The sequence below is a fragment of the Pezoporus wallicus genome, unplaced genomic scaffold (genome assembly GCF_028554395.1).
Source record: "Pezoporus wallicus isolate ANWC-B61680 ecotype Strahan unplaced genomic scaffold, APGP_CSIRO_Pwel_v1 contig_5524, whole genome shotgun sequence".
Classification (NCBI taxonomy): domain Eukaryota; kingdom Metazoa; phylum Chordata; class Aves; order Psittaciformes; family Psittacidae; genus Pezoporus; species Pezoporus wallicus.
The window spans coordinates 1,070,988-1,097,748 of NW_026636622.1; the positions used below are offsets into that span (position 1 = coordinate 1,070,988).

A 26,761-nucleotide genomic window follows, 5' to 3' on the forward strand; every position below is an offset into this window, starting at 1 on the left:
ACAGGACAGCATGATTGATCATGTGAAATACAGTCCAAATGTAACTATTTTGGAAGACAGACAACATTTTTATTTTACTTCCATGGTATTCTGAAGTGGGAAAACAAACTGTAAAACTTGGTGCAATGAAAGCACCGTTAACAAGATTTATTATCTCCGTGCAATGATAAAAATTAACCTTGGAGCAGAATTTTTCACGAACTTGATTCTTGCTGTGAAGCTTTCTCAGGAGAAAGATGCCTATAAATGCAGCTAGATTTTAAGTACTGGGTGTAATCCTAAGAAATAACATACCAGGAAGTTCTTGAATGGCTTTCTTCTGAAGAGACATGCTGGACATTAGTGTGTGGAAGCAGGTTCTGACTGGAATTAAGAGTTCTGTCTGGAATTAATGTTCTCTCAAATTCTTTAGTATTTCTGTTAGAAAATGTTTTTTTTTCATGAAGCGCACTAATGGTAGCATCTTAACCCAATCATAGGTAATCCTGCAAGCCATTTCATAGTTGGGTTTAGATTGCTGCATTTTTTATAATAAAAGGGTCTTTTTAAGGGCTGCTTGGTATAATAATGCATTTGAGACACCAGCAGATAGTATGATGTATGAACCATTAGATGTGTTCTTTGATCATCTTTTTCTAACTGCTCAAGTTTCTTTCTCCATTTGACATTCTCTAAATCCGTATGGAACTCATTGTAAATTGATTTTTAATAGTACTTTGTAGACACTCGCGTCATTAGCTGTCAGTAGTCCTAAATACTATTCGTTCAAAGAATGAAACAAGATTTTTCAAATGTACACAAGACAATGTGCTGAAATGAGCAATCCCTATTTCATAAAACAAACAAAAACAAAAGTGTTTTGCACTTTGCTGTTCTCTGCACTCCAGTAATGCATTTCATCAAGAAAATGGTATCAGTAACCTTGTTCTTCCTCTAAGTTACAAGACACAGAAGTGCTGAAATGTGTTTGGTTTTGTTGTGGGGTTTTGGGTTGGTTTGTTGGGTTTTTTTTTCTTTTAATTGTAATTTAAATATACTGTCTCTTCATTTCTTTCTGTTCTGTTTTCAATTTGACCCACACTCGTGCTGTTTATTCCTCCTGGTCTCACTATTTCATACCATTATTTAAAAAGCATGTCCAAAGTGCAGCATCTTATAGCCACCTATTTGCTTGTCAATGTAAATCTTGCTTTCTAGTCTATAGCTTTTAATTGGAATGTATTTTATGTTGTTGCTTATACAATTTCCAGTGAATGACTGGGACTAGAAACTGCCCAGATACTCTCACTTAATAACACTCTGTTGCATCCCAATCACTGGAATGGTTTCTGTTATTTTCCCTTCCAAAAACATTTTGCCTTGTTGGGGTTTTTTTCTTCATTGAAAGGGACTAAATGTTACTAAATGAATTTATATAAAAAGAAAGCATGTTTTGGCAGATGTGATTAATTTTCACAGTGGAGTACCCATTGCAAGTTAAGCAAGCTTTTCCTTCAGTTCAAGGTGTATGTTCCAAATAACATAATCTACTAGACCCTTACTTGTCATCTCTTCTGAAAAGATAATGCTTTGTTAGAGTAGCTTTCCAAGTTGCTTTTAACACTTAAAATATACATGAAATAAAATACCCTCTAATTACCATGACTATCAGTTTAATTAGAAATGTTTTAGTGTCGCATAAAGAATGAAAGTCACATGTAATGTCTGCATGCATCAAAAATGTATGACCTAGTAAATACAGCACTCATGTAAAACACACATCCAGCATGTTACTGTAACTAGTGCGAGAACCTTGCCAAATGATTAATTCATGAGTACTTTCTGTTAAGATCTGTATTGTCAAACGTTTGCCATCTTCTTTTTCCTTGTTTTAGGTACCAGCAGACAGGTGTTAGGTGGCTCTGGGAATTGCACTGCCAGCAGGCAGGAGGAATTCTGGGAGATGAGATGGGATTGGGCAAGACCATCCAGATAATTGCCTTCTTGGCAGGTCTGAGCTACAGCAAGATCAGGACTCGTGGTTCAAATTACAGGCAAGTGCTCCTCTGCAGACTGTCAGTCTGTGGAGCTCAATTAATATTTCATCAGATGTATTGCTGGTGGAGGAGGGTCCTGTGAATTATTAATGACATTTCAATTACAATATTCCTTTAATTCTTTTAGTGGGGGACATCAAAGGAAAAATTTTACGAGACAATGGAGCTGTAGGGCAGGAAAAATTAAACATGTAACACTTTTAATGAATTCCAGGCATTGATGCTTCATTTTGCAGATGAGCCGCACTAGGTATTTTGGGTCAATACAGTGTCTAAGGTTAGCTTCCACAAATGGATTGTTTACAAACTCAATTACATTAATATCAATAGTTTACACAATATGGAATTTTAAATTAGATGTAATACCTGTAGTTTCATTTATTAAATTTTACATTAAAATATTTGTTCTGGCAAGCCACCAGGTAAATGCTTTACAGGAAGTAGCAAGCTGATTTGCAGTGAAAGCTAGAGTTTCTGATCGGCGCAGAATTATCCATAGAAAAAAAAAAATAGTAGTTATAGTAAAACAGTAACTTATATGAAGGAACTCCCATCTGCTTTTTTTGATGTTGTTGTTGCTTTTCAAAATGATGTTAGAGTGACTGGCCTTTCTTATGAGACCTTTTATGCTTTTCAGTTACTGAAAAATGCTCTGAATTTCTTCTTCATAGGTGAAATTACCGGAAAAGATACTTGTTGGTGTCCTTGGATTTACAAATGCATACATGAATAATATGTGATTTTTTTCTAGCTCTGTTGACCTGTTTACCTGATGCAAATTACTACATGCAGTCAAGCAAATATCGCAGTACTATGCTAAACAAAAATAATTATGTAGAGGCATATTTAAATCACGTTCAGCATGTACATAAATTGTAAAATAATTCTTTAAAGAGAAAATATTACTACCTTTTTTCTAGTGGCTTCCTACTATAGCCTTTACTTTAAAAACCCTCCAGGTCCTCCATCACTCAAGCCAGCTAATTTACTTTGATATGGCTGCCTGATTTAAGGATGCTACTGTACAGGTTATTTTCTGTAGATATGTTCCCTGACCCCTTTGGAGAACCACTGAGTTGATGGAAATCCTTCAGGAACATCTCTTGACATCATTACACAGTTACAACTTAAGACCTAAGATACAGTAGTGAAACTATATTAAAACTTTTAAAGGCCAATAAATAATCTGATGCAATTTTTCTGATTCTGAGCCTGAAGACTAGCTGAAGTAAGGAAATACTTGTTACATGAAGTATAACTTACAAGTTGGGGAGCCATACAGCTGGGGAAAGCCAAATATCATGTGAAGGATCAGTAGAAGTGCTGCAGCTATGGTGGAGTAAGAATATAAGGAAAGGAAGATTTGTAGAGAGGGAAAGGTCTTTTGTTAGACAAGCTGAGAGAGTTGGAACAAGGAACAGCTTTCAGACCAATGGTCCCTTCACAGAAAAAAAACAAAACAGCAGCAAACTTCAAGAAACCCATCTCTAGGCTGTTATCTAGGGTGAAATCTGTTGTTGAAACCTGTTGAAGGGCTTGGGGATCCACAGGTTTGCTTGTTTCCAAATGCATTATTTTGTTTAATAAAGACGTTACCATTCATTATAAACTTTGCTTCATTTATTTGAGAGATCAGATGAGGAAATCTGCTGAAAAGCTTAGACACTGATTATTTACTCAAATGTGCTCTTTAAAGCTCAGTCTCTACTATGAGTGGCAGAGAGATTAATTTCCATGGTGTTTACATAAATAAAAATCCATTGCCCCAGAAAATTTGTATTGCTCTTGCTGCTCTGTTCTTTTATTTTCCCTAGGTTTTAGTTGTCATTTCACTTTTGTTTTGAAGGCATGATTTGCTGGTGCTTATCAGTAGAGCTGGTTATAATGCAGATTGTTTTCCTCTGCTCATTTTTAAAATACTTGAAGATTATAAATATAGTATGACTACATCTTCCTTTCTCTTGGTAGTAAGTTGGAGGAATAGATGTTGTTTGCAGTTCTGATAACATCCAATTGATATATTTGTGGTAGGAATAGGGCAGTATTAGTATCCTGGTATGAAGTACCAGTAAAACTTTGTTTTGGAGTATTATCATTGTCACCTTTGTTCAAGGAAAACGGATGTAAATTGGAAGGGTAGCAGAGCATATCTGTTGCAGTGATAAGGAGAATGAAGGATGCCTCCTAAGTGTAGCAAGCAGAAGTGCATGGTTTCTTTAGTTTTGTGAAACAGCACAGACTGGGAGACGTTAGATGACTCTTTTATATAAATAAATAAAAGCTCTTGAGACAAGAATCAGATGTTGGCTAGTGGAAAGTGACTAGAGCCAGACTAGGCACAGAAGAGGTTTCGAGCAGCCGAGTGGAGTGGATTTTCTGAAAATTGATCAAAGGAAGTGTGAACTCTTTATATAAGCTGAGTGGGGTTAAAAAATCCCAGGCAAACCCAGCATGTGAGCTTGTTTGATGCAGACCAGGGAAAAAAACAGAGGTAAATTGTTACTACCCATGAAGAATGAGAAACTAATACATCTGGGGAAAGATGGCTTCCTTGTGTTAGATATTCTTAAGAGCAGTTGGCTTTTTTGCTGTAAATAGATCAGTAGCAGTGGTTATTTGGATTTATAGCATAGTTTACGCTATTTTTTGCATCTCTAAATTCTAAATCCCCTTGGCTTGCTGGGAGATTTTAATTAGGCTATCTGAGGTTGTTATAGAATGCTTTTTCCATAATGAAAGAGATAAGCAGCATCCAGGTTGTTATTTTGCATATGTATGAGCTTTTAATAAAGAATATTATTTCTTAATGTCAACAGTTTTTGAAGGCATTAACAGGGTTCTTTTAAAGCAGGTGTTTGGGAAATCCTTCCTTAGAGCTGTATGCATGTGATACTGAATGTATACTGTGATCTTCTGAATTGTTTATTTGTTACCATTTGAATAGTACTTAGTCCACCAGGCACAGATCAGTATGTGATAACTAGCTATTGCATTTGCCTGCAAAGTTGTTTTGTTCTGTTTTATAAAGAGCAAATATATTTGAAAAATAGCTACTAGTAACCACTACTTAGTGTGTTTCCTATATGACTGTTGGTTTTTGTTCATGATGGTAATGTTTCTTGTTTGGCTGTTGTGCGAGAGATTTTTCTCTTCTTAATGTTAAGGGTAGCTCTGAACTTAATATACAGAAAGACTTTGTTTCAAACGTCCTTAGTAATTCTCAGAAACAATCATATGATTATGAGTAAGAAACTTACAAGACAGTTTAAGCTCAGCTCAGACCTCAACTGCCATGGTGATATATTCTGCTGCTTTAGAGTCTTTTCCTTATCTGTAAATTATGGTTATAATAGTACAGTTTATTACTAACATGAAGCAGAACACCTGCATTTAAGTGCATTTATGAGACTAGCTACACATTGTTTTTAATAGAAGTAATAAAATAGTTGTCTGTTAATGTTTCTTTTCTCTTATAGAAACAGCAGTCACCCAAACCTGATTTGTATTACCACAGGAGGAAGTTTCCTTATGCCTTATTGTTTGGAGCTTTTCTATTTCTGTGTTCATCTTGATAGATGCATCCATAAACTGTTCAGAGGATAGGTTCTTACAGCAGTACCCCTTTCATCTTCCCTTAAAAAACAGACTTCCAGAAAAATAAAGTGCAAATTAATTTCCTTAGGTCTCGTATACCACTTGAAGAATAATGTGTCATTTTAATGTGTCTGTATTTTTGATGAGCCACTTTGTATAGAGTATTTATTTAATGTTAAAGGTTGCTGTTCTTGAATATTTTATTTTAGGTACGAGGGATTGGGTCCAACAGTGATTGTTTGTCCAGCGACTGTGATGCATCAGTGGGTAAAAGAATTCCACACTTGGTGGCCTCCATTTAGAGTTGCCGTTCTCCATGAAACCGGTTCTTATACCAACAAAAAGGTAATGGTTGACATCCATTTTGTCAAAAAGCTGGGTTTTTTTCCTCCATTTTTTCTTTTTTTTGTGCTAGCCAAAAAGAAAAAAAAAAAAAAACCAGTCCCCTGTCTGTGCTCGTTTGTCAGCAAGCTTGTGCTCTTTTGCTCATTGTTTTAAAAGTTCACTGTCTTGCATAGGTTTTTTTTTTTAGGCAGCTGGGTAAAAAAGGGATGACAGGAAATACTTCCATATTATGGTAGAGACTAGTGTTGCCTGAACAAATTAAATGTAGGTTTCTTACTTTAGCTTTGCTTGTACGGTAGTGCATTCACAACCAGCCTGCTTGTGCACCAGATACATGCTTCTAGTACTGGTTAATTCTTCCCTTGCACTTCTGTGCATCAGTATGTCATTAATCTAGTATTTAATACGTTTTGCTTGTGGAGGCAATTTCTCTTCAGTTGTCAGTTGATATCACCTGTCGCGTTTTCTTTAATGACAGTGTTAGTTTTGTTGGGTTTCCTTTTTTTTTTAAAGTGTGCCTTTTCTGCCTTAAGTTTTTTGGCCAATCTCTTAATATGCATGTTCTTATTCCTTTCTTAAGCTCTCAAGCCTGACTTACCTGAAGTTTCAGTCATTGATACCTTGAAGGATCAAAAAAAAACCAACAGATTTTTGTTTTCCCTTGACCTCATATTTCAGGTGCTTAAAAGGATTTTCAGGATTTAGAAAAGCATTTTTAAATTTCTCTTTAAATATTTATTGAATTTCTTGTAATAACATTAAAATAATATGGTGCTTAATTGCTCTTGATTAAATGTATTCTGAGGTAATTGATGCAGTTACAGTACATGGCAAAAAAGGAATAGCACACTCTAATGTGCTAATAGCTTCCTGTTGTTCAGTTAACTTGGTATGGTTTTGAACCCTGAAAGTGTGTTGACCTCAATAACATGCTTGCATGTCTTCCTAAATTAAATCATGTGCACTTATTTTGGGATATTTGTTAATTAATGCACTTGATAGAGTGGCTCAAATTTTTCCATCTGCACAAATCATGAGGTTTTTCAGGACTTCACCTTCCTGTTATCCTCCCACAAATGCCTACTCAACAACTTAAAATTAATGAATTTGGATACTGTATGATCCCTTTAGGTAGGCTCAGTTGTCTAATTCTGCCCTAGTGCCTCATCTTCTGAGAGCTCCAACAGTATGCTTTAAACAAGTGTCACTGTTGATGTTGTCTTCACCTAGTGCATCTTTTTTCTAGATGCCTTTTAATCAAAGAAGAGCAAGCATATGACTAAAATAAAGTAAAAGAAAAACAAAACCAAGCCAAACAAAAACCCTTTCCCATTTTTGTTGTCTTTATACCTGTAAGAAAATTTTACTACTGATTTATGAGCATAAATAACACTTGTACACTGAAAATTTATCACGTAAAATACAGGCCAGGGAAATTCACTCCTGCCTAGAATTTCTTTCCAATATACATTCTTTCTATGGATATGTTAGTGCTGATCTGATCTCTTGACAATTCGATCTTTTTATAACTTATATCATTACATTTGAAGGAAAAGAGTTAAGCAATGACAAGCGTCCCATAAGGCAAGACAGTATTCCAAAGCAGAAAGAGGCAATAGCTGAAGAAATAGCTGAATTTGTTAGAACTTAAGTTGATCTTTTCAGTGAGATGAGTCTGCATAATTATTACAACAACATTGTCAGGAATCTTGAAATATTAGCAAATATTAAATTATTTAGCAGTGGTGAAATATATACTTTTATGAATAGGTATTTTCTGTTGCACCTTCTAAGGTACCCAAGCTTCTATACAAGATCCTTACCCAAGCTTCAATACAAGATCCTGTCTCCCAGTTCTTTAGACTTGCCCACAGAAATATTTACTTGACAGTGGAGTGGGAAAGACATCTGTTCCAATTGTTTTATCATAAATTGATACTAGGCAATACCTTGCATATCTTTTTGGTTAGTGACACTTCTTTAGTGTTACAAAAGGACTTCTGAGCAGTGTGACAAATGAAAGGCTCACCAATCATTACCTTAGTGTATCCTCTCTTCCCAGTCCATTTTGGTTTTCTTTGGAAACAACTTTAGGATTTTCCACAATAATAGGATGAAGTAGCAGCCTGAATTGCGAGCACCAGATTGACTGCAAAAGTTGTCAGCCTGTTTCAGCTGCGTCATTGAGACAACCTGTTTAGATATCTCTGCTGATACAGTATTCGTGTAGGTTTTTAGCATATGTGATACCTCAAAAGAGACTACTTCATTCCTTTGCTAAAGTAACAATGGTAGACAATTTTGGCAGTAAGGGAAAGAAGTGTGAAGTTCCGGTTTCACCCCTTGAAATATGACTAATAGTTTAAAGGCTTTCAGCTATCCACAAGGGAAGGCAGATGGGTATTTTAGATGATGGAAGGAAGACACAATAGAGGGTTGGATACATTTCCAAGACTTTAGAGCTAGTTTAAAGCATTTGGATGAAATGTAGAACTTGCCTTATTATTATTATTATTTATGATCACAGAAGATCATTTGTTTCTTTTATGATGATAAATGTGCCTAAGTTGGAAGCAGTAAGAAGAACCAGATTTAAGCAGTAGTCTTCCCATGTGAAGTCAGCTTTCAGTTTGAACAAGGTACAGCATTTGTGGCTAAGTATGTTCTATGGTACTGTCTTAATGCTGTTAACCTTGAATTTACACTACTTTTTTACACTTGTATTTGATGTAGCTTCAAGTGACTTGTAAATATCAAGTGCTGTGAGACCTTTAAACATGAGAGAAAATAAATAAATTTGATACACTATATCATAAATACTGTTTTATGTATGATATAGAACAGAAGAGGAGGGGAAGAAAACTGTAAGTGTAGGGATAAAAGCCTTCTGTACCAAGAGCTTGTCCTGTTGTTTCAAAACTTCTGATGGCACATGAGCATTTGTAAGTCATAGAATGTAAGAGGCAGCATGAACTTTGGTTATCTTGGTTTAACATACTACATATGGAAGGAGGCTGTGTTTGTTAAGATCAAGGCTAAACTTTTAATTTCTTGACCTTTAGAACAGGTGTCACTGAGCTTAACAATTCTTTCTGGTGGTAATCACATACAATTTGTAAAGCTATAACTTTACATTCTCTTAATCTCGTCAAATGCTGGACACGGTGGAGCCCTCAAAAGCAAATGGCAGTTCATGATGCTTGCACCTCTGTTTCTATAGTAGAACCATCTATTTGAAGATGACTTTGTGCACTGAAGCTTTTAGACTTTCTAACCTCGCAGTAAAGGACACGATCAACATGTAAAGAAAATAAGCTGCAGAGGTTGGTTATCGGCATGACTACATATGAACCTCTCTTCTAGCCAGAGGCTTTATTTCTGAGTTGAGGACCAAACTCAGATAAACTTCGTAACATGCCACAAGAAGTAGCATTCTTGTTAAATATGTAGTAAGTGCTTTAGCTCTTTTTATTGCAACTTGTACATTATTAAACATTGCAATGTGTTCTTTTGAAGCCTCTTCATGGTGCCATTTAGATTGTTTTGTTGGGGGCAGGAAAATAATAGAGGTTTTATAGGTTGAATTTATGGATCTCTTGGCTTAATGGTTGGTTATGAGATAGTGATAAGCCTGCTGAAAAAAGCATTTTTAATTCATAAGTGATGTATGATTGTGTAAGTGACTAGATAGTATCTCTGTAAGTTCACACTTGTCTTGAAGGTATCTGAGTGTTTAGAGTAGTCTAGTTCAATCTTAACATACACATTTCTAAGTAAATTACCATTTTCATACATAATACTACAGAATTCATGTCCTTTTTAAAAATTTTTTAAAAGGCTATGCTAGAAAAGATAAACCTTATTTCTCTTGAGCATCAGTCAAAAAATTGCTCCGTTTTTGTAGCTTCAGAAACAAACTTGTAGCTACAGCAAGGTGCCAACAGGAAAAAAAACATTAGAGGTGTATCCTTAGAATAAACCATAAACATTTTAGCCTTAAGAAATGGTGCTTGCCAAAAATCTTCCAGTCTTTGTATATTGCATGTGTCCCAGAGCAGATAAGGCAACCCAATCAATTTATCACCCTAAATTATGAGCAGATATTGTCCTTGAATTGTAAAGGCCTGAAATACTGTGCTGAACAGAAATGCAAGATCAGAATTACTCAATCTACTTGCATGTTCCTAGATTCATTAGCATCTTTTGAAAGCCAGAGTTCAGAATTCCAAAGTTAGAAACTGCTGTGTAACCTTTTGGCATTAGTAGGATTTGTCTCTCTTAAGCTGTTGTATTATTATTAATAATAATAGTAAATTTTGTTTGTTTAAAAATGCATGCCCTAAAATACTTCATTAAAGTCTGTTTTGGGGGGGGTGGAAATTAAATGTATCTGAATCTAACCAAAACAGAAATTGTGAATTTAAGAATACATGATAAAATAGTATAAATTCTGGAATGCCACAGCTTCAAACCAGTGTGTATCAATATTAAATCTGTTATCATATTTTAAAATATTTAACATTATTCCAAGAGCAGCAACTGAAATGAAGCCAACCTCTGAAAAAGTACCCAGAGCAGTAAAATGAGAGTTAATAAGTGTTGCAGTGTGAGTTGATAAAATTGTGGTGTTGTATTTCTTCATTGTCAGCACAAATCCTTGTTTATTAAAAATTTAGCTTGAAGGAAACTTTAATTAATTACAGGTTCAGTAAATCCTGAGTAGGATTCTGCTGTGGTGTGTTTACAGTGAATGGCCTTCATGTGCCTGTGTTTCACTTCTGTTCTCTCTGCTACCTGACAACGTGATTTATGGCTGTTGTTTTCTACTAGTCCACTGTTTGCCCTCTAGGAGGGATTGGTCTCTTGAGCCTCCATAATAACAGCACCACTTTTCACAAAACATCTTTTAATGACAACAGTGTAGCATTCTGTAAGTCAGGCTAATTGCAGACATACCCTATTAATTGCAAAAACTAGGAGAGGTTACATATTTTACAAGCTTTTAATTTGAAATCGCCCGAGATGATTTGTCTAAAGTGTTTGGGTAGAGATATCTACAATATTCTATGATAGGCCAGTGCTGAGACTGCAGGATGTGGGTGCAGAGTATGGGCAGTGTACCAGTAGAATTAAGCTTTGGATGTCCACAGTTGCCTAGAAATCCTACTCTGTCTGTAATAAACATTGTTCTAAAGATCATGTATTCTCTTGAGAATCAAGGTGCCAATGTTAAATAGTGGGTTGTGGTTTTATAAGGAGATGATAATCAGAAAGTAGAAATTCTTGAACAGTTAAATGCAAAAGAGCTTTTTCAGTCTTGGGGTGTGTCTGAGCAAGAATATTTACAATAAGAGATGGACTTCCAAGAGCATCTGGGTCTTTGAGATAGATTTTCCCCTTTTGTTTTTATTGGGTTCTGAGTTTGGGTTTTTTTTCCCAGGGGAGGGGTGGGGTGGAGGGATGTTTGGGGGTAGGGTGGGTTTTTTTTGTGCGTGTTGTTTTTTTGTTTGTTGGGGTTTTTTTGTTTTGTTTTTTCTTAAAGGCACTTCTAGGAATAAGGGGCTTGTCTTTCTTTTAGCAAATTCTGTAGTGGTTCTATTTCTTTTATTCTTTTACATTTGTTTCATCCAGAATTGCTTCCCAGACCATCATCTTCTCTTTAAGTCTTCTAGATTTACATATGTAGGATAAATGCAGGAAAGATGAGTCTTGAATACTGTGAATGCTGCAAAATAAGAAATAGACTGTCCCTGCCCTACATAATTTACAGCTATAAAGGCTAGTAAATATTGGGGAAAGGTTGTAGCTTACAGGAGAAGCACAAAATGTGAACATTAATAACAAATATGTGATTTCTATTAATGAGAGAGATTGGACAGAATTTAAGTTTAACCAAATAGATTTTTGTGATTTTCACTTGTTTATTTTTCCTCTAACGTTCTAGATCTTGTGTGCAGTACTTAACACTGGGTTTATGAGGTGAATATAGGAGAACTTGAAGAAACTGGTTACTTTAATGTTTATTTTTTTCAGACACCGCTTTAAAAAAAAACTTAAAAAAAAAACAAAACAAATCACTGTTTCCTTCTGACCAGGCTTCAGGTCAAATTCTCATCTGTTGCAACACAGGATTCAAGTGCCTCATTTTTTTACAGATGAGCTAAGAATCATATAATCAAAATCTTGCCTGTACTTATTCTTTGCTAAGTAAATTATACATCTGCTTTTTCAAAACTTTTTGCATGAACCTTGGGCAGCAAACCTGTAGTTCAGCAGGTTTAAGTTTTCTGTCTCACTGTTACTAATAACGTGCACTTTCTGATTTTAGGTGAAACTAATTCATGAAATTGCTTCATGCCATGGAATTTTAATTACATCGTATTCATACATTCGACTGATGCAGGATAACATCCACAGCTATGACTGGCATTATGTGATTCTGGATGAGGGTCACAAAATCCGAAATCCGAATGCTGCAGTCACCCTTGCATGCAAACAGGTACTTAAAGATTTTAAGCACTCTGGGAGGTGGTTCCAGACTCTAATAGCCTGTATTACTTTATGATAAAAATACACAGTTGACCATTAATAAAGAATAAAAGTGAAAATTACAGTGGTCTGTATATGACTATTTAATTTGCTTAACATTTTTAAATGGGTTTACATTGACATTTACAGAAGTCTGGTAGAGGATAAAAAAAAAATCAGAAGTTTTAAATTGTGTCATAATTTTACCATTAGGGACAAATGTCAGATTGCTGGTGTTCATTTTCTGCTAAAAAATTATGGTCAATATGTTGCAAAAGCTGTTTCTTTCAGGAATAGGAGGCCACATATTTTAAGATAAGAATTCATTGATGGTGAAATTGAATATCCTCTGAGGCAGGAGGCAGGTTATACCATGAAAATAACTTTCTTTTGGGTTTCTGTTTTTTTGTTGTTTTTTTTCTATTAACAGTTCCGCACACCGCATCGAATCATCTTGTCTGGCTCCCCTATGCAAAATAACCTAAAGGAGCTTTGGTCCCTCTTTGACTTTGTATACCCAGGGAAACTGGGAACGCTACCTGTGTTCATGGAGCAATTTTCTGTTCCAATAACAATGGGGGGATATTGCAATGCATCTGCTGTCCAGGTAAATGCTTCAAAAATATTGCTTTGTGTGAAGGAAACTGTTATGTTTTATGAAAACTGTCTTTTAAACACACTTCATACTGTGTGTTCTAGACACTAATCCGAAAGAGAGTTGCATGTGTGTTTTACTGCTGGGTATGTGAAAACGCCTGTTCAACTAATTGAGACTGTTCCATTTATACAAGACTTTTTTGTCAAAAGCCCTAAAATTTTAATTAATTTGAAGTATTCTTCGATGTAAAGATAAGTAAATTGGGGTAGGAGGTACCTGATCTTACACTTTTATGCATTTAAATAGAACTGTACTGTTTGATATCAAGCTTCAGTGAATTGTGAAACAGAGGAATCAAATTCAAATTGAAAAATTTCATTTTAAAAAGCTAAAGGAAGTGTTGGAAATCTGAAAGTAGATAAGCTATACAATTCTGAAAGGAAAACGTAATTTGGAATATCTTTTTAATAAGTGTGTCTATTAATCTCTGTAGTTGTGTTTCTTAGTATTTATGACTTAAGCATTTTTCAAATTAGCTGATAAATAGTCTGCATAATAAACTGCAGATTAAGTTTTATATAAATGCTAATAAACTTGTATCCTTTAAAATATTTTTTTCAATGTTTTGCACACATACGTTTCTAAAGTGTTATTTTCTTTTTGAGTTCACGTAATTCCCTTGTCTAAAGCTTAGTAGTTTACTAAATTGGGCATCCAATTTGCTTTATATATATATATCAATAATTTATTCTTTGTTTTGCTTTAAGAGAAATGAAGGTATTTTTAGCCATTATGTGCAGATAAAACCCATCTCACACATCCATTACCCATTATAGAACCATATGCTTCTTTTAAGGCCAGAGTGACCTTTAGTTTCTGTGATCATAGGGATTTTCTTGTACTGATTTTTTTTGTGTGCGTGTTAATAGTCTCAGGCGAGCACTAATCTTCACTTATTGTCCAGTAACCACCATTGCTGCAGGCTTTCCTTTTGATCTTCAGGATATGTGTTAGCAGTTTTTCATGAGGATTTTGGTTCTGTGCAAGTTTACATTTACTTCTTAGATTGGTTTCTAAAAGAAATATCTCATTTCTAGTCTCTTTTAAAGACCACTAGATTAGGAGAGATAAATTAGTGGTATCTGAGAAATACTTAGTGTTATTGTTGCTAACATGAATTTCATTGTAGTTCGTGTTGTATCAAATATCTAAGTAGATCCACATAAATCATAAACAATCTCATTTTATTAGGATTTTTGTATTACTACTTATTGAACTTTGCTTGTTGCTGTAATTAATATCAAGAACCAAAATACAACTTTTGCTTTTTCTTCCTTTTTCAGGTAAAAACTGCATATAAGTGTGCCTGTGTGTTGCGGGACACCATAAACCCATACTTGCTGCGAAGAATGAAGGCTGATGTAAAAATGAGCCTTTCACTTCCAGATAAAAATGAACAGGTTTGCTTATCTTTACTATTAGATCTGAGCCTTCTCCTTCTCCAAAATCCAGTCTTTGAGCTTGAGTGGTTTGTTTTGGTAGGTCCTATTTTGCCGTTTGACAGATGAGCAGCGTCAAGTCTATCAGAAGTTCATCAACTCTAAAGAAGTTTACCAGATTCTCAATGGAGACATGCAGGTTGGCATTAATTAAGGTTAAAGACAGGTAGAGTTTGATGGATAAAGTCATGGGCTGATCTTAACGTTTTTCTAGCTGGATTCTGGGCAGAAAGGGAAGCAAGCACACTGATCTCAGTTCTGCTTTGGTGGGTGTCTGCTTTTTTTTTTTTTCCTTTTTTCCCTCAGAAATGTTTCTTGAAAAATGTAGAGTTAGTGATCCATATGTAGTGGCATGACCAAATAAAAGTAGGAATGGAATGGAATGGGCTCTGCAATATGTATATGATCTTCAGAACAATTGGTGACCTTGTATGATGGGGCTACAGAACCAATAGATAGGGGCAAAGCAGTTGATGTCATCTACCTGGACTTGTGCAAAGCGTTTGACACTGTCCCTCACAACATCCTTGTCTCTAAATTGGAGAGACATCAATTTGATGGATGGACCACCTGGTGGATAAGGAATTGGCTGGATGGCCGTGCACAGTGAGTTAGGGTCAACGGCCCAATGTACAAACAGAGATCTGTTGTTTGTAAGATGAGAAGTAATATGTCTTGGTTATAATTTATCATTTACTACATGTTTCCTTGCCTTGTGAACTCTCAAATCCCTTCTCCCTTCACCAGTAGCTCCAGTAAGGTATATGGTCAACACAGCCATGTATATTGCAGATATTGACATTATCACTGTTTTGACTTTCTTATTTTTCCAAATCTCACAAAGGTATAGTGGCCATGTTTTTTTCAAGTGCCTACCCATTTTAGTTATCCCAGTGGAAATTATTTTAAGGAGCGTGATCTTCAAGAGATGGCTTGTACAAGGCTATCTGCAGAAATTTCTCTAAGATCTTACAGAATGTGCTGTCATATTTGCTAGAGATCTGAAAATTTTGAACAGTAAATATCAATACTTTTATTAAATGTTTTCTGATGACAGCAGTGAATCCCACCTGAAAAAAAGAAAACTCCATTGTGCAAACAACCCATAAATTATAAACAGGCTCATCCAACTTGTAGTGGTAGAAGACTGAGGGATTTGCTGATTCAAGCTAGTTTATTTTTATGAGTGACCATTATATCAGAAGAGTAAATAAAACTTTTAATATTATTGAATGTATAACTGAATAGAATCCTTCTAACATGACATCAAAAGTGGTGATTTTCAGTGTCATATAGTCAAGTATGTTTACTCCTTTGTTCTTTGTTACCGTGCATTCTGGTAGCTATGCTTGCTGTCTTCAAGGTCTGTCTTAAGTTACCTGCAAACATGGCAGGAGTTGGAAGGAAAGACACAATAATTTCAAGTAACAAACTCGGTGGTATTTTTCCTTTTCAGTAGTAAATAATTTGACTGTGAGTTACAGCTAGGGACTACTTTTGCTAACGTGGATATTGTTGCAGAGTTTTCTTAACGTAACCAGAATAGGCTCACAAGAGCACAAAATTTTGTTGACCTTCTATTGTACTGATTTTTTTTTTTTTCCTAAAACTTTTCATGAAACAAGTATTAGTATCCACTGGCTTCTCTAAAGAGCAAACCACTATCTAAAACAAACTTATTGATGATGACTGGATTCATCCATTGCTGTTTATTTTTCTCCTATATAGATACAACTATTTGTCAAGAAATTAAAATTTTTTTCTCCTGTACTCTTTAGATTTTCTCAGGACTAGTAGCTTTGAGGAAGATTTGCAACCACCCTGACCTCTTCTCTGGTGGTCCCAAAATTTTAAAGGGTGTACCAGATGCTGAAGTGGAGGAAGCAGATCAATTTGGATATTGGAAACGTTCAGGGAAAATGATAGTGGTAGAATCCTTGCTGAAAATATGGCACAAGCAAGGTCACAGAGTGTTGTTTTTCACTCAGTCAAGACAGGTAAGATGAGCTAATTGGTTTTATTTGCTACTAAGACTAAAAAAGTAAAAAGTTTTGATGACTAAAATGTTTTTGGTCATCATCTTGTTTGATTGGCACTGCAGTTAAGAAGTTCTTATGACTGGATCAGATAGTTACTCAGTAGCTCAGTGTTCATGTCTGGATTTTATTAAGTTTTTCCCATCACAACAGATGCTGCAGATACTTGAAGTCTTTGTGAGAAAGAGAAACTATTCCTACCTCAGAATGGATGGCAGCACCACAATAGCTTCCAGACAGCCCCTTATAACAAGATATAATGAGGTGAGATGTTGCATCCCACACACTAATGTCTATTAGTGAGTATGGTCGAATTCTTGCATTCCTTTTTTGTATGTTTTTAAGTATACTACTTCAGGTTTGATAGGTTGATAGGTTTGAGATACAAAACTGGGGAGTTGAATCAAATGAAATCACTTTCTTTGTGAGAGGAGAAAAAAGTCACCACTTACTTCACACTTAGATTGGGTTTTCTTCTAAGAAAAAAACCCCACAGTTGAAAATCAGGGGGCAAAAGAGGGCTTATTGGACAACAGTGAATGAAATTTAGATCAACTACTTTTATTTGTCAAAAGATATATTGGACAAACAAAGAATGTATTACTTCTCTTGGCTCCCTTTGCATCTTTGCAAATAATGCTGATAACAAAAGAATCCAGGAAAAAAAAAAGTCTTGTTATTGCTTTGTTAATTTTTGTTTTAGTAAATTCTCTCTCATATTACAGGACAAATCCATCTTTATTTTTCTTCTAACAACTCGTGTTGGTGGCATTGGAGTTAACTTGACTGGTGCTGATCGGGTTATTATTTATGATCCTGACTGGAATCCCAGTACAGACACACAGGTGAGTTTGGTTCATTACATTCCATTTACCAGCTAAGTTGAAATAAAACTGAAGACAGAAGGACATCTATCTCCTCAAATACTGTTAACACACTATGGTGCTCTTCCCTAAGTTGCTGTTCCCAGCAATGGTCACTTAGGGTGCAGTTCCATGTTAGGATCACTCTTGTGGCAAAGCCAATTGAAGTGGTTCCCACCACATCCCTTTTGTGCTGTTAAACCTTACCACTCTTCAATATTGTTGATTCACAGAGCCTGCTTAGAGTGTAGCCAAATGAACAATTGAAATGGGCTGGGATTTTTAAATAAATAAATAAACAAACTACAAGTTTATGAGGGGAGAATACAGCTGTGCAAACTTTTAAACAGGCTTGACTGTACGTGGTGGATATGTAGGGTAAGAAAAGGAGAACAAGTGCTACTCGAATTGGCTTTGTCACTAAATAATGATACGTAGCTATGCCCTTAGAAGCTGCTGTTAAGTCAGTACCTTAAATTTTATTCTCTAGCTGATGGTGTGATGAGACTCTGGTTTGTAACATCTCTTAACAGTACATGGGGCTTGTATGTTTAAGAGGAAAAAAAAAAACCTATTTTGGTGAAAATCCTACATAGCTCTGAGCTCTGCAAGTATGTACTCTGACTAGAGTGGTCAGTTTTAGCAGTTGGTTCCAATTTTTTTAGGAAAGCCTGCAGTTTGGAAAAAGAAGAAAAGTTCAAAGGAAATGTGTATATTAAAGCTCTATTGTGAAATAGATCTCTTTGGGAATAAGTCCATATAAAGTATGTATCATAGATACAAGTTCCAGTCTTAACACAGTTTATTTTTTGAGGGTTTTTTGCACAATTAGAGGCTTGTCTTTTTACGTATGTAAACTTTCAAAATTGTTCTGCTTTCCGCCGAGTTAGTTGTCCTAATACTGTATCATGGCTATGTAACTTCTTGAACTGTGTGTTAAATGTCCAAACTAGGTTTGAAACAGCGGTATCAATAGCTCTTTGTCAAATAAATGTTTAAGAGGCTAATGTCTGGTAACAAAACCTTTTATGTTCCAGGCTCGGGAACGTGCTTGGAGAATAGGCCAAAAGAAACACGTGACTGTGTACAGACTTCTCACTGCAGGTACTATTGAAGAGAAGATATACCACAGGTCAGTCAGAACAATTTCCTGGATACAGCTGTATGTTCAAGAATATGTTTGTAGTGAATCTGAGGTGGTGTAACTGTGACATACCTGTGCATGTGCACACTTGACTGGTAAACCCCAACCTTGGTCATCATCACAGGTATGTCATTGAAAACTTTTATAATGCTAGACTCCTAGCTGCAGGGCTGTGCTGCTGCCTCTCTAGCTCCAAGACCCATATGGTGAATATACCTCATCAGTCTGTTCCAGGAGCTGTGTCTAGCACATAAAGAATTCACTGTGTATGAGAGTGTGTGAGGCATAGCCAGGAAAAGCTGAACCCCTTACTCAGAACATGAGACTCATGAAGTCTGAAATGTAAACTGAAATCAGCAGGTTACTTATATTGTTCTTAGGATATGGAAAGATGTATGTGATGCATACATCTGTTTACTACTTTGCAAACCCAGTTTGATTTTATTCCTGAATCGTTCCAAAGAGAGAATTAAATCCCGAGAACCACCAGTTGTATTCACATTATTTATTCTAAAATATAGCTAAAGCCTTAAAGTGCTTGTGTTTTGAAATCAATGAAACCATTTTTGTTTGCTTTCCCATTCAAGCTTTCTCAGTAGTTAGCTTCACTCACATGAATTCCAAATGAATGTAGATGGGAATCCTCTGACTAGGCATTACTCTTTAGTACTGGAATATCCTCTCTGAAAATGAAGATGAATGAAAAGCTCTAAATAATGAAATACCTGCATTTATCGAGTGCCTTTTTCAATCCGTTTTACCACACGGACGCAAAGCATCCGCTGTTGGTTGGCTTGTGTCCCTCTGGCATACTTCTGCTTGAACAGCACTGACCACATCAAGGAAGTGGGCTCAAACGGTCAGGGCAGCCATCAGAAATTAATTTCTTTCCAGACCAGTACAGTGGACCTTGAACTTTAAGCAAGTTGTCAGTTGTCTTTTCTCTTTGCTCATGTTCTCTTCCCTGCAAATATGTGCTCATCCCTCCAGAAAGCTTTGAAGCTCAGTTAATTCTTAAAAACTTTAGTCTTCTGATATGTGCACTGCAGTAGTTGGCACCTGTGTTTAAACTTGTCTTCTACCTATTGGATTTAAAAATAGTTTCCCTGCTTAATGCCAGCAGAGCCAAAACCATGATTAAAACCTTTCTTGAGAACTGATTTCTAGCTTTATTTAGGGATGTATCTCTTGAACAGGAAAATAGCACCTAGAACTTGCAGTCAAATGCTTTGAGGTACAAACATGATTTACCAGTACTACACAACTTTTTACAGCTTAGTACTCCCCTAGATTTGTTCCTTTCTGAAAGGAGATAGGCTCTTTCTTGCCTTGCTCTCCACTACAACGCATATTTCCCTTTTCAGTGGTTGTCACCCAGTTATCACCATCAGACTGAGATCATCAGACTCTTCTGCTTTTGATTCCTTCAACCAATTAAACCATTAAAATGTTGTCATTGTAGCAATCTCTTGGTTTTCTTTCAGGAGCTTTCTGATAGTCTTACTGTAATACAAGCAAGCTTGTCCGTTTTAATGGACACACACAAAAAAATCTAGCTGTAAAGTTATTTATTGCTTAGTTAAGGAACGCCTCATAGGACATTTCAGGGTGGTGGTTACCTGTTGTGTTATGGAGTTGTTGCAGAACAATAAATCCCTGTGTTTAACAATTTAGTTGGTTGTTTGAAAGTTACTAACTCGAGATTGTCTTTTGGAAACTAACATCATCTTCCCACTGCTTAATTGTTCTACAGGGTGATGTTTGTTTTACACAGTTTTCTGTTTAAGTACTCTATTCAGTACTTAAACATAGCAAGACTTTTTTTCACGCAAAAGTACTTTTTTTTTCCTTTTTTAGACAAATCTTCAAACAGTTTTTAACAAACCGAGTGCTGAAAGACCCTAAGCAGAGGCGCTTTTTCAAATCCAATGACCTTTATGAACTTTTTACTCTGAGCAGCCCAGATGGATCTCAGGGGACAGAAACAAGTGCGATTTTTGCAGGTACATGATTTTTTTTCTATTTATTTAAAAAAGAAGAATGTTTGAAGTGTTTGATAAGTGAATACTAATTCACCCCTCAGGTACTGGATCAGATGTTCAAGTCCCAAAACACCACTTGAAACGGAAACTTGAAAAGCCACCTGATAATGGCACTTCTAAAGGTGATCTTCATCTTACAGAAAGCAGTTCACCAAAGTACATCAAGTTATCCAATTCCTGCTCAACCGCAGACATGAAAAATTCTTCTTCCAAAGCAATAGAGACAAGTGAGGAAACCAGAGGCAATTTGGAAGCCTTTGATCAAAACAACTATGCAAAAGATAATGCACAAGCTGCTACTAATATAAATTCATTGAATAAAAGCAAGGAGGAAGGCTTGGAAAGAGCTGACAAATCTACATCCCACTTATTGCCAGGTGATGCAGGGTCTTCAGAGAACACCGGATGTCAGGACCCCATGTTGGCTGATGAAATACCTGGAGCAGCTAATGCAAATGTCAAGGGAGATTTTAGCCTTATGTGTGGTGCAGCTGGCTCTTTTGAAAAGCAGGTTGCTAAAACTGAAGATGGGCAATTAGATAATAATCATTATAAATGTACCTCAAAAACAAAGCACAGGGTAGATATGCTGTCACACAAGAGTCACAAAGATAAGTCTAAGAAGAAACGGCACAAAGATGCCAAATTTGAAGGAGAGCGCATTCCTCATCTAGTGAAACAAAAGCAATACAGAAGGGAGAACAGTGAAGAGAAGGAGGAAGACTCAAAGAAAAATGATGATTACGTCTTGGAGAAACTTTTAAAAAAATCAGGTAACTTACTTGACTGCTCAGTAATATCGGACTGTTCAAACAGAGGTATATAGGACTTGCAAGTGAAGGAAGGAGCAGTTCTGTTACTCTGATAGCTAGAGTTATAATTTAAAATTGTGGTCTTTTTCTATTCTGTTACTGTAGTGAATCATTTAAGACTTTCATCATTGAAATGCTGTAGTTATGAACGTGTTAATTATGTTGGCACAAATATTTCAGATCTGCAACCTTCCAGGAATGCTTCTGTGTATAGAAGTAATGCAGTGTTTCTTCTGGAAATTAGGATGTAACAAACCTTCATTTACACAAGGGTTTCACTTCTGTCTGTCCTGTCCATAACAATAGGAATGATCGATTTACCCACATAATTGCCAAGTCTGTTTTGAATAATGACCTCATCAGCACACCAGAAGTGGTTTGCTGTCAAACTGATTGCTTAACTGATACAGAAGGAGGTTCTCTTATTAGAAATGACTGAAGTGCTGAATATAATCAGCCTGAAAAAGGAAAAATATGATTGTGGCATTCACTTAAATGGTGAATATTTAATTTTACAGCTAACCAGATATATTAACAGATGTCCTCATTCAGCTTTTCTTTTATTTTCTGGTTTTTAGGGGTACACAGTGTTATGAAGCATGATGCTATTATGGAAGCTTCCAGTGCAGATCATGTGCTGGTGGAAGCAGAAGCAAGCAGAGTAGCCCAGGATGCCTTAAGAGCCTTAAAAGTCTCTCGACAGCGATGTTTAGGTGCTGCTTCTGGTGTGCCAACGTGGACAGGCATGAGTGGTCTTTCAGGTGCACCAGCAGGAGTAAAGTAAGTTCTCATGCTGCTTTTCCAAAAAAAAACAGAGGAGTTCCTTAGGATGGTATGGATTTTATTCTTTTTTCCACTTGGTATTTGCAGTAACATGTATCAAATTGGAGTTTTGTGTTTTATATTTAATAAAGACAGGAAGGCATATTACAAGCCTAGGAAATCCATTACAAAGTACAAAGAAAGCATTATTGTTGCACAGCAGAGGAGAGAGAGTTTGGCAGAGAGCTCATGAGGACCCTAAAATGCAAACCCAGTCAGTGTCTTTGGCGAAACTGTCCTAATCATTTTGAGAAAGATGTTTTATGGAGTTAATTTTTTGTGATTTTTTTTTTTTTTTTTTTTTAGAAGTCGGTTTGGTCGAAAAAGAAACCCGATGCTGCTTTCTTCACACTCCACTTGTATGTCACCTGCAAAGAAGTGCAAGGTATGAGACATAGGCTAATATTTCTCTTTTAATAGCTGATACATGTGAAATGTTCTGATTTATGCAACAAACCTGATTAATACTGTAGATCTCATACCCGTATGCTATATGATTATAGAATCATAGACTCATAGAATGGTTTGGGTTGGAAGGGACCTTAAACATCATCGAGTTCCAACCCCCCTGACATGGGCAAAGACACCCTCTACTAGACCAGGTTGTTCAGAGACCATCCAGCGTGGCCTTGAACACTGACAGGGGCATCCACAGCTTCTCTGAGCAACCTGTTGCAGTGTCTCACCACCCTCACAGTAAAGAACTTCTGGTTATGTTGAAACATGTCTGTCCTTCACCTACGTGCTACCACCTCTTAGCCACAGGCTACCATGCCACAGCTGCAGAAGGACAGTTAAACATACGCTCCAGTATGTGCTGTGGGAGTGGTGATCATAGTAAGAGGAAAAGCAGTCCAAGCTGCTTCAATTCTTTGTGAATACTGTCTTATAAGCAGTGATTCATGAGTGAAGATGGCACAGCAAATGAGGTAATGGTGTATGTAAAATGAGAGTAGATTCATTACAAACTCAGTATGTGTATACCAGAGGCAAAGCAGACAGCCAACCCATCAGGAGCTGGAGCCTTCAGACCTGGATTAGTTTAGCCATATTTCAACATAGGTACTGCTGTGGGAGGTGGACTCCTACCTCAGCCCTCATTGTTTGGGCCCAGCTTCACACAGCCCCACCCTGCCTGCCCCATACTGCTCTCTTTTTTTCTGTTTCCAGCCATGTAACACCATGCAGATAGAACACACAGGATTTCAGATTTCCAGGAGGAATGTGTAACTCAATGGGCATATCCCGGGCTTTTCTTCAAAACTCAAATCAGAGGCCTTTGTGAAAGGTTTTTCATTATCTACATCAAAGTCATGCCCACAGGCACTGCCTGCTGTGTTTCACCCTGGAGAAAATGGTCCCAGCTCTTTTCCAGATCATCCGCATGCCAACCTTGAGGAGCCCATTACCTCATGCTTTTCCAGGGAATTTATTTGCTCCCTGGAGCAATCCCCAAAGGTCTCAGGGCTGAGGAGAAGGGCTCTGCTCTCTGATCAACATACTGTGCTCTGGGCGCATACAAGATCGGAGGTATTCCTATTATGTAGAGTTCTAGAATTTTTAGTCACCCATGAATTTAATTTTTCATGTTTTGAAATAGCATCTTGATGAAATCTAATTAGATATGGCAGTCGCAAATTGCAACATGATCTGGTTATCTGTCTCAAGACCAGCACTGCTTTTCTTCCACTTCCTAAGTTCTAAAGTTAAGACCAGAACATATTAACTCTTTATTGTGTATTTCAGATGACTGTTCATGTTTGTTGTTTAAATCTACACAGCAGGCAGATTTTGCTTAACAGATTGGGTAGATTTCAAAATCCATCTTTCTCCATAGTCCGTATGTTTGTTTGCAGGATGCAGATACAATAAAGGAAGAAGATGTAAAGAAGTGTAGTTCCAGTGGGTACTTCAATGGAAAATCTGGAGAATCATCATCCAGTGCGCTAGACTCTTCATCTTTATTGGCGAAGATGAGGGCAAGAAACCACCTCATTTTACCCCAAGAGACTGGGAATGCGGGACATGAGAATTACCAGCAAGCATCTGCCCCACCCCCATGTTCAACAGAATATGATGAACTGCTCGTGGATGTGCGTAATTTCATAGCATTCCAGGCCCGTGTGGACGGCGAGGCTAGCACTCAGGAAATATTGCACCAGTTTGAGTCCAAACTGCCTGCGGCGCAGTCCTGTGTCTTTAGAGAACTTCTCCGCAATCTCTGCACCTTCCATAGGAACCCAAACGGTGAAGGTGTTTGGAGACTAAAGCCAGAATTCCAGTGACTTTTGTCAAGGAAAGACACTTGACCATCACTCTTTTTTTTAGAGACTTACTGTTTATCTATTAAATTAAAGAACTATTTCATGTTCATAATATAACTATTGACTGAAGAATTGTTGCAGGCTCAGAGCTTAATTTCTTATTTACACTATTTATATGAAAGTGCCATCTACCTCATTAATGAAACAATACAAAATATTAGCACCTTTTCTTTAAAAGAATTCTTAATATAAATGGGATGAGGAATACACTGACATTTTATTGCAATAAGAACCATGGATGTTGCTGTGGGTTGCAAGACTTTATTTGATTTCTGTGAAATCCCAAGAACTTCTTCCTTGATTTTCTGTATGTTCCTTGAATGGTCACAGGGCACAGAGTGTACCATCAAAGAAAAAAGAGATGACAGTGGTCAGCATAAGAGATTCGCTTGTACTACCAAGTACATCAAAATCATTGTATGACCCTTTCATGAGTAGTGAGAATTTTGTTTCAATATCGGTGCTTTCATTGTTGCCACTATCTAGCATATGCAGTGTAACTTACATCACTAATTAACTTGGGAAATAATTCTGCTGCCACAGAGGTTTAATCACAGCAAATGGAAAGCCTTGCAGGGTATTGAGATGACTGACAGTTGATAATTATGGAAAACTCATTATATTATGGAAAACCCATTTACACCATAATTGTCAGTTTGGTTGCAGTCCCATACACAACTGGCAATTGCTTGGTAAAATTCTTTCACTGAGGTGACAGTAACTGTTACGTTTGTCATAGGTTGTGGACTGAAATCTCCTGAAATGTTCATGGGTCTCACTGTAATTTATTTCAAAAACATTACAATTCCCTGTTAGCACTTAAAATTTTATACCTTAACAAAGACTGAGGTGTTAGTTGGTCAGAGGGGGAATGTTTTCACTATATTTTACTAAGCATAATCACATTTGGCAAGAGACATAATTGGAGCATATACAGAAGTTGTAGGTTATACCTGTTCTGTAGATAGGGAAGATCTCTAGCTTCCTGACAGTGAGGCAAGTCCTAATATGCATTTCCTTCCAAGGAAGGAAGGACTGGATTATTTGTAGCGAATCTGAGTACTAACTGGGTCTGTCTTCAAAGTACCAGTATGCTATGCAAGGAGATCTTCAAGGGGAAAAGAATGGATAAATAACCAGATTCTTGCAGCAACACTAAATTACTGTATGGCTTAAAAACTAGGAATAGTTAAATATGCCTGATGTCTTTCCTATTCCTAAACTGTTGAGAAAAGGGGAGGCTAAGCTACATTGATTTTTGTTCACTGTGAAAGTATTTTGTTTACTTCAAGTACAGATACTGCAGGGTGAATGGTGAAGGGAGAATGCAAACTGTTACTTTGTTCTCAAAGAAGAACAGTCTTGAAAATAACTTCCAGTGGCTTTTCTTCTGGTTTTTGCTCAGTGTTAAAGGACCTGTAGAGATCTGCAGAAGGTGGTGCTTCACCGTTTCAGTAACTGGTCAGTTGGCTTTACACAAACTGCAGTCGGGAAAGGGCAGACAGTCCAAGGCTGTTTCTTTTCCTCATGGCTTTTGAAGGTGTGGCTTTTGCACCTTTTCCTGACATATCTTTTTTCTGATCCCGTTTATATTCCTTTACATTCCATCTTTCAGGAGAAAGATGATACGAAGTCTCTAAGCTTGACCTAAATCATAGGTCTGTTGATACAACTTAAAATGAATCAGTAAAAAACAAATCGACTTTGCTGTTCTCTCCAAAGCTATAGGAATTTCTGATTGGTTTTGGGTGTCATACCCTTCCACCACATCCCTGTGCCTCAGGAACAAACCAGGAATTCAGCTGTCAGCAAAGCTGCTTTTGTCACCTGAGCTTGGTGTCCTCTTTTATTTACTGCTTCCAGTCTTAAAGACATAGTTCCTGTACTAAGGAAAGTTTGCAGCTGCTCACTGATGTGTTAATGTAAATGGACTTGCATGTGCTTTTTATAAACCCTTGGCTTTTTATAGACTTAATAAAAAAGTAAAAAGTTTCTTCTAGAAGTCATCTTTGGGGGTGGAGGGAGGAATGGGATTGGGGAGCCATCTTTTCTTGTATAGTGTGGCTCTGACCAAATGATTGGTATTATTTTTCATGTGACTTCAAATTATGCATCCTA

At 36.7% G+C, this 26,761-nt stretch overlaps 1 protein-coding gene across 1 annotated transcript in view; it reads left to right on the forward strand.

Annotated features, from left to right (window-relative positions):
* ERCC6 (ERCC excision repair 6, chromatin remodeling factor) overlaps positions 1-25,939 on the forward strand; it is a 43,658-nt gene extending 17,719 nt beyond the window's left edge. The window contains exons 6-20 of the mRNA XM_057401034.1: positions 1,875-2,033; positions 5,840-5,975; positions 12,304-12,474; positions 12,934-13,110; positions 14,445-14,561; positions 14,644-14,739; positions 16,379-16,597; positions 16,790-16,900; positions 17,362-17,481; positions 18,537-18,631; positions 20,501-20,646; positions 20,727-21,458; positions 22,076-22,277; positions 22,626-22,704; positions 24,176-25,939. Of these exons, the coding sequence (XP_057257017.1) occupies positions 1,875-2,033; positions 5,840-5,975; positions 12,304-12,474; positions 12,934-13,110; positions 14,445-14,561; positions 14,644-14,739; positions 16,379-16,597; positions 16,790-16,900; positions 17,362-17,481; positions 18,537-18,631; positions 20,501-20,646; positions 20,727-21,458; positions 22,076-22,277; positions 22,626-22,704; positions 24,176-24,604 (2,989 nt within the window). The 3' untranslated portion in view covers positions 24,605-25,939. The remainder of the gene's footprint in view (positions 1-1,874; positions 2,034-5,839; positions 5,976-12,303; positions 12,475-12,933; positions 13,111-14,444; positions 14,562-14,643; positions 14,740-16,378; positions 16,598-16,789; positions 16,901-17,361; positions 17,482-18,536; positions 18,632-20,500; positions 20,647-20,726; positions 21,459-22,075; positions 22,278-22,625; positions 22,705-24,175) is intronic.
* Positions 25,940-26,761: the final 822 nt, after the last annotated feature.